The 12,808-nt window shown below is 38.0% G+C and overlaps 1 protein-coding gene across 1 annotated transcript in view; it reads right to left on the bottom strand.

Moving 5' to 3' along the window:
* The window catches only part of LOC140204853 (histone acetyltransferase p300-like), a 94,027-nt gene that overhangs the window by 20,386 nt on the left and 60,833 nt on the right, over window positions 1–12,808 (bottom strand). Inside the window, exons 16-19 of the mRNA XM_072271727.1 lie at window positions 11,940–12,093; window positions 10,382–10,500; window positions 7,744–7,983; window positions 1,723–1,811 (exon numbers count right to left, since the gene is read on the bottom strand). Coding sequence (XP_072127828.1) covers window positions 1,723–1,811; window positions 7,744–7,983; window positions 10,382–10,500; window positions 11,940–12,093 — 602 coding nt within the window. The remainder of the gene's footprint in view (window positions 1–1,722; window positions 1,812–7,743; window positions 7,984–10,381; window positions 10,501–11,939; window positions 12,094–12,808) is intronic.

Raw genomic sequence — 12,808 nt, 5'->3', positions numbered from 1 at the left:
ATAATGCACTCTCCCATGCTAAAAATGTAAATACACTGTATATTAAAGAGAAGTGGGAGAAAGAAGTGGGGTTGGTACTTTCAGAGGAGGCTTGGGAGAAAATCCGCAGCTTTCAATGGTCCTCGACTAATTCTTTGACTTGGAGAGAACATTGTTGGAAAAACATTATAAGATACTTCAAGACCCCATATCAGGAAAAATATAAAGATACAAATGTGTTGTGTTGGAGAAGGTGCGGCTCCAAGGAGGCAAATCATTTTCATATTTTTTGGGATTGCCCTAAATTAAGTCTACTTTGGGAAGGTATTCATAGAACATTAGTTAAGGTACTTAGGTCCCAGATACCTCCGAACTTTGAGACGCTCTATTTGGGGCATGTATTGTTTCTTGAACAGAAGGAAGATATAAAGTTGCTGCAGGCCCTCTTAGCGGCAAGTAAGAAATCAATCACTAGAAAATGGCTAAATCCAATACCACCTACATTAGAAGATTGGTACGAAATTATCTTGGAAATATTTAAAATGGAAAAGTTGACTTACTCCCTGAGAACTCAAAAAGAAAAATTTTATCAAATCTGGAATAAATGGATTGAATATATAACCCCAATGCGAGCAGACTTTAGATGACTCTCCTAATGATTTATACTGCTCTTCTCATCAACACAGTAATATTGCTAACGTAAGCACCCCTAGTCTAAGTGTTTGTTTTTTTTTGGTTTTCTTTTGGAAAATAGAGAATTAACACAAGTAAAGGGAAAGATTTGGGAAAGGGATAAAAAAATGAAAAAATTAAGTAAATAAGTACATAGGGATTGGATAATTATGTCTGCGGGCAGGAGCAAGCATGAACAAATTAGGATATAAACACCTACAATGGTTGATACATAGGCTTATATGCAACATTTTGGACCAGTGGAAATGGTCCAGAAGGGTTATATGGAAACTATTATTACCATTTTTCTTAACAACTAATTCCATTACTTAGCCTAATAGGTTAGATTTACCACAGTACATAATTATCTATTTAAAAGTTTATTTTCCTTTTATATCATCTCAATGTGTACTTAAGAATGTATAAATAATTGTAGTTTTATACATATAAAAAAATAGAAAAGGTTATATGTGTGAAAAAAGTACATGATATTTGTGAATTCCTTATCCAAATAAAAATAAAATTAAAAAAAAAGTAAAAATTCTGCACAGGTAACAGTCACTAAGATAATTTACTACAGTGAATCCAAATGTCATTTTGGAAATATTTTAACATGCATCAAATTACTCATCCAGAGACCATTTAAAACTGGTTTCAGATGGTATGCATAGAGATTTCATTTTTAAGTACTGTAACTCTCAACAGCTTTAATTTTCAGTCATTTGTCCAATTACATTTAATCAAAAACATCAAAAGCATTTTGAAGGCAAATGAGATACTTATGAAATAGTGTACAAAAAGAATGCAGACACTGAAATAAAGAGAAAATAGTCAAAGCACCCAGCAAGTCAGAAAGCATCTGTAGAAAGAGAAAGTCAAATTTCAGATCTGACCATTTATCAGTTCTAAAGGGCCTCAGAATTGAATCATTAACTCTTCTGCTTTCCACAGTATACAATTTGGATTATATGCTCATAACCAGATTGGATGATGTTTTTATAAAGACCAGAAAACAAGGTCTTGTAAAAATATCAATGTGATTTATTTAAAATATGGAAGCCACTGTCATACCTGTTTTGATAACTGTAATAGGTAGCATCCCGAGGGATTGTACATAACTGTTTCCCATAGCAACAGAGGGTTTGTGGAGAAAATTCCAGCTGCAAAGAATAAAAGAAAAATGATGATAGCTTACGTAACTCTTCAAAACAGCAGAAAGGTTGCTGCTTTTTGTTCAAATGCCATAGAATCTTACAAATCTATAATTTGCTTTTTGGTGCAGTGTTCATATAAGGTCACTAAGGTGCCTGCTGCTCAGCTTCATAGCTTTGTGTTAATATTTCCAGGTAACAATTTATTCCTTACTTAATTAACATATCTAAGCATTTTATTTTTTTTTTTTTACTTGATCCAATGAGAAAATCTGATTTTTAAAAAATTACTGATGGTGGCAAGTATTTTGCTAGGTGGTCATTTATGAACAGAAATCGGAGAACTGCAAACTATATACGCTGCTTTTGTATCCTTTGAAGAAAACTGAGCTCCATGTACAGATATGAGTATTATCGGGTTGGGGGAGGATGTGAAACATTAGATGGCAAAAGTACGATAAAGAACATCAGTTTATACTTTACACTTCTCTATCTTTCCTTAAGTTGAGAAATACTAATTGCTCCTGAGCCAGAGATTTTTTAAATGTTGCTTCATACCTGACCAATTAGAAACCTCGTTTTAACTTCCCCATCACAAAATAGGGTACAAGCAATAAATGGCATGCCAAGTTCAGTACGCTCAAAGTACCGAAAAAAAGTTTGTTCAGCTTAGAACAAATCTCTCATCTGTAAGTGCTTATTACCAAAAGATGGATATCTACATCAGGATTTGAGAACTTTGGATAAACTCAATGTAAGCAACAATAACTACAGTGAGTGGAAATACTGCACAAATGGAATGAATTTGAAAATTTTTGAATTTGGCAATATGGAAACTTAAGACACAAGAGGGATTGGAATAAAAAGGCCGCATGAATTCCTGCTGCAGATGATTTGCCTTCATACATATAGAAACATTTAAAAAGAGAGTAGTATAATGTATGATATAAAAAGTATGGTCACACCCATTTTAAGATTGATCATAAAGTTAATGTAACAGGAAGTCTGTCTTCTCATGAAAACAGATTCAATCACTGGGGGGGGAGGAATGAGGATGGGAGTGTGCAGGGGATGTAGGTAAATTCTCTCCAATTATTAACTGATACTCATAAATTAATATTAGAGACATCTATTTTAGTAATCGGAATACTATGTCATTGGGGAAATTATACCATTGAAAGCAGATGAAAAAATGTACTGGAAGTTTGATTCCAATATTATATTCCGTTTGGGTAGCCTCCGACCTGATGGCATGAACATCGATTTCTCAAACTTCCAGTAAAGCCTCTAACCCCACTTCACCATTTCCCATCCCCTTGATCCACTCTCATGTTACCTCCTTGGCCACCCATCGCCTCGCTCTGCTGCTCCTCCCCCCACCTCCTTCTTTCTTCCATGGCATTCTCTCTCTTTCACCAATCAACTTCCTAGCTCTTTGCTTCATTTCTCCCCCTCCAAGTTTCACATACTGCCTGCTCTCTCCCCTTCCCCCACCTTTCAAATCTACTCCTCAGCTTTTTTTCTCCAGTCCTGCCGAAGGGCTTCTGCCTGATACGTCAATAATAGAGGATATATTCTTCAAATTAACCAGTCACTGAGGAGAAAAAATACCAAGAAACACTCCTTTCACATCAAAGGTGACTACTTAGAAGACTGTCACCTGGTGAAACTTCCAGGATGCAGTTCAAACTTTTAGACTAGTGATTAAAGGATGCAGAGTTAAGATGAGGAAATAGGATGACAGCAACAAATAATGGTGGCATAATTTAATGGTAGAACAGGTTCTAGTTGTGATGTACTCCTGTTACTTTTAACATATCTTGGATCAATTTATACTGCTGAGTGGTAGGTGAGTCCAGTTCCGCTATTGTCACCAATACATCCAGAAAGGTAACTGCTAGTGGGCAGCTTCAAAAGATTAAAAATTAAAAGGACAAAACTGATAAAAGAAATTCCCTACCATACTCGCTATCTAAACCTCAAGAGTTCATAAACAGCCAGCCAGTTTGAACAAAACTTAAAATGAGGTCTCGTCTGCAATTTCAAGCAGAAGAATTACTCGTGGGAAGTAACCTTGACATATTGTTGAATGTTCATTCCTCAATCAACTCTCACTACAGGCAACTTGATTATTATCATGCTCCATTTGCAGAACCATGCTGTGTCAAAAAGTAATCCCCTGTTAATGACAATGCACTTCAGAGACACTACATTAGCTATTTTGGGAAACCCAGGTTGTGAAAAATACAAAATACTATCTACAACAAAGTTGGGGAGGCTACCTCTATGCAGACATGTCCCCCCCTAATGAAATCCAAAATAGATTCACCAGACTAATTCCGGGGGGGGGGGGGGGGGAGGGAAAGATTCCTATTCCAAGCAGATAAGGTTGAATCTGCATTCTCTGCAGTTTAGAAGAACGAGTGACATGTCATTGACCCCCCCCCCCCCATGGGGGCATGACATGATGGCTGTTGGATGCATCCACTGCCGGGAGAACCTAACGAGGACACCATTACAAGATTAACCTGTGGGGGGGGGGCGTGATGGGGAGGTTCATACAAAACTTTAAAACTCAGAGGCATTGAATCTTCAAAAATCTCTATACTGGAGGACTGTGAAAGCTACATTACTGGAGTTTTTACAAGAGGTTGATATATTTTTGAAAGATCCGGGGATTCAGGACTTTGAGAACAGGCACAGGAGTTGAGACATGGAGCAGATGAATTGCGATCATGAATGGTGTGGCAAGGACCTACTCTGCATGTTCTTATATTCAACAGGGAACAATCACACAAAAAAAAACAAATGCCAGAAATTAAAAACACAAACACGAGGAAATCTGCAGATGCTGGAATTTCAAGCAACACACGTAAACGTTGCTGGTGAACGCAGCAGGCCAGGCAGCATCTATAGGAAGAGGTACAGTCGACGTTTTGGGTCGAGACCCTTCGTCAGGACTAACTGAAAGAAGAGCTAGTAAGAGATTTGAAAGTGGGAGGGAGAGGGGGAGATCCGAAATGATAGAAGACAGCAGGGGGAGGGATGGAGCCGAGAGCTGGACAGTTGATTGGCAAAAGGGATATGAGAGGATCATGGGACAGGAGGCCTAGGGAGAAAGAAAGGGGGAGCCCAGAGGATGGGCAAGGGGTATAGTGAGAGGGACTGAGAGAAAAAGGACAGAGAGAGACAGAGAGAGAGAAACAGAATGTGCATATAAATAAATAAATAATGGATGGGGTATGAGGGGGAGGTGGGGCATTAGCAGAAGTTTGAGGAGTCAATGTTCATGCCACCAGGTTGGAGGCTACCCAGACAGAATATAAGGTGTTGTTCCTCCAACCTGAGTGTGGCTTCATCTTTACAGTAGAGGAGGACGTGGATATACATATCAGAATGAGAATGGGATGTGGAGTTAAAATGTGTGGCCACTGGGAGATCCTGCTTTCTCTGGCAGACAGAGCATAGGTGTTCAGCGAAACGATCTCCCAGTCTGCATCGGGTTTCGCCAATATATAGAAGGCTGCATCGGGAGCACCGGACGCAGTACATCACTCCAGCCGACTAACAGGTGAAGTGTTGCCTCACCTGGAAGGACTGGCTGGGGCCTTGAACGGTGGTGAGGGAAGAAATGTAAGGGCATGTATAGCATTTGTTCCGCTTACAAGTGCCAGGAGGGAGTTCAGTGGGGAGGACGAATGGACAAGGGAGTCGTGTAGGGAGGATTCCTGCGGAAAACAGAAGGTGGGAGAGGGAAAGCCAGAAATACGCAGCAGGTCAAGGGAGCTCTCTGGAGTGAGCAACAGAGCTATGTGTAAGGTCAATGCTGTTCAAAGAGGAAAAGTTAGCAAAAATTATTAAGTTACAGAGAAGGTGCTCGGGTGGAAATGACAAAGGGAATGTTTGTGATGGATGGAGACGCCGAGTTACTGAGAGCACAAGTGAAGACGTCAGATGGAGAGGATGAAAGCTTTTTAAAATCAGAAAGAGAAAATGGAAGTAGAAAAGGTTGAAAGAGAACCACAGAGAAAAATTGCTGAAATTGAGATGCAAAAGAATAGAATTGCTAGAAATCGGCAATTAATTTCAGAATGTGAAATTAACTTTATCCTCCCTCTGAAGATGCTGCCTGATGTTACATGTTAAGTTTTTTTTAAACCCCGTGAGCATCATTTTAGGCACCCGGACAACGTCAATAACAAAATGCGGAAAGGTTGCTGGAACATTCAGTAGTTAAGGGACAGCGGACTGCGAGCTACCAGTGGCAGAGCAAGCTGGGTGGAGTTAGTTGAAGAGTTTGCGGGAAGTCTAATACTTCTCCATGTCCAGAAGAATTGTGATAATTAGCGGCACACAGTGCATATTGGATACGTGACTGTCACTTTGTAGGATCCATACTTGGATTTCTGAAGTATCCTGTGGCGACCACTTGTGTTAAGGAATATTCCGTGACTGTCACCTTGTGATATCCCTCTGGGGATTTTGGAACTTAGACGTCACTTTGTTATCCCTGCATGGACTCTAGTATTTCAGTGATGACTACTCGACTTCTGGAATCTTCTGTGACTGTCACCTTGTGTCATCTTAAGGTGGATTTATGAGCTCTCCCTCACAGACACCCGTACCTGTTCCCATGGATTCCTGGAACCTTCTGGATTGCTATCCTAGGACTCTGTTTGAGTAAGACTTGGGAAGAACTGTTCCTAGTCCTCCGCAGTTTGAGAGCTAAAATGCATAGCACTGTCAATTTTTGTTTAGGGGAGTAATTTGTTTAATTGTCTGTATGTGGGTAGACACTGAAAATATAGCTGTTTAACATTAAAAACCGAGTCCGTGGTCTATTGCTGCTGGCACATAACACTGATCAGAATATTTCTAGCATCTCTTTTGCTTCAGTGTTCTAACAACTGCAGTGTTTTGCTTCTCACAGTTAATGTTATTATCCTTTTCTCCATTCTGTCCTCATTACCTTCTGTACTTACATTTATTACAAATTACCTGCAAATAACCAGTCGTCCCATTAGTCTCTCAGCCACCAACACCACCATTTGTATCATTCCCTGTTCTCTTCGCCCTCCTGTTTTCTATAAATTAATTTTGATTTCCTGGCTTTTCCTAATTCTGATGAAAACTCATGAACCTGAAACACAAATTCTCTCTCCACTGATTCTGCCTGACCAGCTGAATCTTTATTGTATGGGGTTTTATTTTTCAAGGATTCTATTGTGTTTCTTTGTTTTGTTGCTGCCTGCTAGAAGATGAATCCCAAGGCTGTATATGGTATACATGCTTTGACAATAAACATATTTTGAACATTGAATTTTCTTTTTTAAAAAATATATAAATTTCATGATTGTTAGCATCTTCAGTTTTTGCTGTTTTTGAATCAAACTGAAGACCATCCAAGTGAGCAAGTTTCTGAAGCCTGTGGGGAAATTCATTTACCAATAAATAATCAGATGACTAGAGACCATTTCTTTGCCTAATTTGTGAACATCTTGTTTTCAAAGACAGTCATATGGGTCTTCATGATGATTAGGCAAGTACAGCTAAGGTAACAGTAAAAGTTTGATCTCCAGGACTGTACTAAGCTAGCTGATCTCACTTAGAGAAGTGACAGATGTTACAACTGGCATCTGTGTTCTCCATTAACAAAAGCAAAAAGGATTCATGGAAACTCTCCTAATCTGCCAAAAGTGCAATGGTGTAAATGTCAGATAAGAACAATGATTTCATAAATGGCCACTTGAATATCAGTCTATCCTTTCTATCCATTACTAACACCACTACAAGCAGCTGAATAACAAGTAGTTGATACTGTCAAATTAAAAAAAAATTATTTGTGGAAGGAATAACTGAATGACATTGAAAGAGCCTCACAGAATGAATCAGGAAAAATGGAATAGTAAACTATTTTGAAAGATAATTGCCAGCGACTTGCCTTTCTACCACAGCAGTATCCAAGATTCTGCATGACAGGGTCGATCTCCAGCTCAAAGACCTCTGCCAGTTTTGTACAGTATTTATACACACGTGATGTCTTGCGATTATATAGCCAGGCATTGTTGAACATCAACCAAATGTCATCCACGTACTGCCATGGTTCTTGGTACTGGCCAGTGTCCAGCTTGCGCTTGATTGTAGACAAGTCCATTGGTGTCTTCACTATGTCAAAGTAGTCCTTCAAGCAACAACAAAAGGTTTTCTATAAATAAGTCTCTGAACTGGTTTAGCTGTACACTATTATTGCCTAAAACTTTTCCTATACCTTACACAATAAGTATTCTTCGGTGCAAAAGCACAAAAGGAATTGAGTAAATATGCAAATACTTGAAATAGAACAGAAATCAAATGGACACGTCATCCCAGTTGCATACCATCATTTATTAAGACTAACTAGACAACATAAAGGTCATCCTCATTCAAATACTTATTGATATGCATTTAATTTCATTCTTGAATGCCTTTTGTCTGGTCTAAAGTTTACACTTTATCCTCATGGTCTCCCGAATCTGCGTAATCGCAAAGACAGTGCTAGGCACCACTTCAATTTATTATGGAGGTACCAAGACAGCAAGAAGTTGGTCTGAAATGTGAGCTAAAGCCAGGGTCCAACACAAGGACTGGGTGTGCAGCTGGAGGACCAGAGAGCTGACTGTATGTGTGTCCAGCACACTTATATGCTTTTAACTTCCTTTGGCAAAACTATTATTGGACGGGTCATTTCAAGAGGCTTTAGAGACATATTTTTAAATCTACAAGCATCCTCTTCATTCATGAATATTGAGTACAGTGCATATATGCAGAGTAAGTTTTGTGGGGTAAAAATACAGCTGATGCATAATGCGACTGATAAATCAATCACTAATATTGCCAAAGTGAATGCATAAGAAAAATAGAAAAGATTACAACTGTTCTCTAACAGGATGAAAGAAGAGCAGGAAAACGCCATAAAATAACTCAACACAAGCCAGCCTTTCAATAAGATCATAATTCATCTTCTTACTTGATCCTTGTAATCTCCAAAAATCTTACCGGTTTCAGTTTTGTACATACTCAACTCAGTAGTTAATATCCCTACAGGTGAATTTGAAGTACCTCAACCCCATGTAATGAAACCTCTTATCTCAGTTCTAAATGGCTAAAGCTATATCAGCCTGTGGACCCAACTTCTAAACTTTCCTGTTGGGGGAATCAAATTCTTTAATCTCCATTCTGCCATTCCCTCAAAACCTTTCATGCTTTCAGTCTTCTAGATAGTGGCTATAGATTCAACTTCCCCTCACAGAAGAAGAATCTCATTCCATTCTAGTGAATTAATTAAATGAATTCACTCTGTACCAACACTAAATAAGACTTCATTACTTCTGCCATTTCCAAACCCCATGTATTTAAAACCAGCTTTGACATATTCAGCTTGTTACTTTATTTATACAAACTCAATTCTGCCTAAATGACAACTATTTTTAGAAAATGCTGTTTGTCTATTCCTCTAATCTATGTGAATCAAACATTTTAGTGCAATTTAAGTAGCAGGTCCAGATACTGTACAGTACAAAAATCATTTCACCACTTTATCAAGTTTCAAGTTAACCTTGATGCTCTGTTTTCTCGATCCTTTATTATTATTTCTTTTATATCTATTAATTCTATTTCTTTATGTATTTTACTGTCTTATAATCTGCTTTTATACTTCTTACCTGTATTTTTATTCTACTTTCCTTTCTTGAAAAAATTTTGGTCATCTTTTGTTGGGTTCAAACACACCCAAATAATATTTTTCTTTATTTAAGATTTACTTGGCAATGAATGGTCCTTTTGGGAGGTTTAATTTTATTTGATAAAAATGCATATTTTTGAGAATTATGAAGCAATTAATTGTTTGCCCTTACATCAAATGTTTTATACCAATTTCTAACCTGTTTTGGCTCATTCATCTGTATCCTTCTAACAGCATTCATTAACTTCAAAAGTTCAGTTTCCAAGTTTGGTTTGTTGCTCTCAAATTTTTTTTTAAATAATTATTTTTTTGATAAGAACTCTGAAATTAGCAAATGAATGGCCTCTTCCCTGAATATTTCCATAATATTCGTTCTGGAAAACTCTTCCCTTGAAGTGTGCAATACAAAACAGAATTTAACTTATCCAGTCACAATAAAATAATAACTTACCTTCCAAATCAACGACTAGTTTTTATTCCCGGAAGAATTTAATCAAATGGCACATCATTAAATAGCAATTTGATACAACCAGTTAAAACATATTAACAAACCCAAATAAGTAACAAAGTGGCCAACAGATTTCCATTAAGTATTTACATTTACCTTTTCTCTTTATTGAAATCATGGAAAAAGGGGCAGAGAAAATCTGCTATATAATAAAATGTTTTATACTACAAACTGCCTAAAAATAAATGTACAGTACATTACATAGAGGCAGAGTGCATTGCACTTTTCCCCCCATATGCTTCAGTTGAGCTGGGAAAATAATTAGCTGTTAACCTTTATGCAGTCATTGGAAATACAGCATACACTATGCTTAAAACATTCCCCCCCCCCCCCCCCCACCAACCAACTTACAGGAATACCCAGAAGTTGAGGATCAACAGGTTGACGAAAAGGAAGTGACTCAGGGTCTTGACGGTAAAGTGCTTCCAGTGTCGGCATGAGTGCCTGCCGCAGTTCTTCAGGCTTGAAGACTAAAAGGGGGAAAGTAGTAAATTAATAGAAGCCAAAGCAGAGACTTTGACTTGAAATCATTATCAAAACAAGTAATTGCTTTCATTATTGTTCACACAAGGTGTTAGTAATTCAATAGACCAGTAAAAAAAAGTAGAAACAGACCACGATGTCTCTTAAACTAAGTAATGAGTTTGTGCCCGACATAAAAATTGGTGTTATAAATAGTGATCACGGTCATCCAAGGCTAGATCAGGATAAATTATCTTTACGATGGACAGCAGGGTAGAACAACGACAGATGGAATTTAATCCCGATGCTTTTTGGGAAGTCAAAAAGGATGGGGCCCATACACTAAGTGTTAAACCACAATGGTAAATGATAGGATCTCGTCCAAAGTCCATGATTATTTGGAAGTGGGAACACAGGTAGATAAGGTGGTGAAAAAGGCAAATGACATGCTCACCCTCATGGATTGGAGCACAGAATACAAGAGTGGGGATATTATGTTACGACTTTACAGACACAGGCTCCGCTACATTTGAAGTATTGTTGTGTAGTTCTGATCACATCATAGGAAGGATGTAGAAGGTGCAGAGCATATTCACCAGGGTGTTATCTGGATCGGAGGATTTTAGTTATTGGGAGATATTGAATAAGCTGGGCTTGTTTACCTTAGGGTGAAGGAGACTAAGGGGTTATCTGATAGAGAAGTATATAAAATTATGAGAATAGACAGGGCAGATAATCAAAAACTTCTTCTCTGGGTGCAGGTAAAAACAACAACAACGGAGAAGGTTTAAAGTTAGAGGAAGAAGTTTTAAAGAGGATCAGAGGGAAAGTTTATTTTATAGTGAGGATGATATCTGGAGCATTAGAGGATTTGGTGGAATGGGGTACAATCAATACATGTAAGAGGCACTTAGATAGGCATGAATATGCAAGGCACAGAAGGATACAGACGTGAAATGGGCAGATGGGATTAGGGAAAATGGATAAAAAGAATTGGGATGAAGTGGCTGTTTCAGCACCGAATTCCCAATATTCACTCTGCCATTCAGTAACATCAAACCTCAGAGGCTCCCGATTTTTTGTAAATCTATTAATATCCTTTGTATCCAATATTCAAACAGATTTTAGCCTTTAAAAAGTCATTGAGATACCACGGCCTATGATAACAGAAGTTCTCAATTCTCTTACCTATTAAGTCTGTTAATTTTACATACCCTACCATAGGAATGGACACTTCAGCAATCACCCTATTGAGCACTTTAGCCATTCAAAACTTCAATTTTCAAATTAACAACAGGATTTTATCAATATTATTACTTAAAGGTGTATACTTTTATCCCCAGAGACAATGATCTCTACTTCCCAAGTTGCATGCACCTTACTTAAGCAGAAGCTAGAGTTTTAATATCGTGTCTTATCACCTCAAGGAAAAAGTACATGTACGTACTCTTTTTACGTGACTGTCCACTCGCAGGGGATGATTGTGTTGGCAGATTTGTGGCATCTTCTTCCTCTTTTACTTCACCTTTCAATTCTGGTTTCTTCTCGTCAGCCTCCATTGGCTCCTGTTTACACTCTTCAACTGCTGGTTCTTCCTTCACCTACAATTTTCAAAATCAAAGGTATTTTTTGAAAAAAAAAACAACCAGTCCAGCAAAGAAAAGTGGGAATTTCCTCTGCACTGCTCTTTTGCTGCCATCTACTCTAAGGACTAGGCAACACTCCATTATGCACAGTTCTCTCAATTACCCTACTATAACATCTTGATCAGAAACTAAGTGAAAGAAATAAAGGGAAGGTACATCACATCTGGAGTTTCTCCGGTTAGCGGACGATTTCCCTCCACGCCACTCTGATGTAGTGGGGAACCGCGTACGAGGCAAGTTACAGCAGTAGTTTGCCATTGCCTTCTGCCAGGTAAGTTTCCAAAGAGATCACCAGGTCGTAACCCAGCACAATGGAAAGCATGCAGGGGAGCCAGTTGGATTTGAACTCGGGACCTTTTGTCCCGAAGTCTGGCACTGATCCCCCTATGTCACTAGCCGGGTCAGAAATAACCAGGGCTAAATTTATAGCTTGATAATTTATAAAATGAGATTTGGTAATGAAATCCACAAGCTTCACTGTTTAGTAAAACTCTAAATAATTAGAGTTAAGCATTTTTAGAAAAGTACAGCTTCAACATAATTACAAGTAATGTCTGAAGACCAGGAAAGAATCTAAATGTTGAATGTTATTTTATGATGCAGAATAATTTTCACAATAAGTATTTGCATATATAAATTATAAAATATCAACCAGTGACTAGAAACATGT

The sequence above is a fragment of the Mobula birostris genome, chromosome 11 (genome assembly GCF_030028105.1).
Source record: "Mobula birostris isolate sMobBir1 chromosome 11, sMobBir1.hap1, whole genome shotgun sequence".
NCBI classification, from domain to species: Eukaryota; Metazoa; Chordata; class Chondrichthyes; order Myliobatiformes; family Myliobatidae; genus Mobula; species Mobula birostris.
The sequence above is the reverse complement of the archived record's forward strand: the minus strand, read 5'-3'. Positions and strand labels throughout refer to the sequence as shown.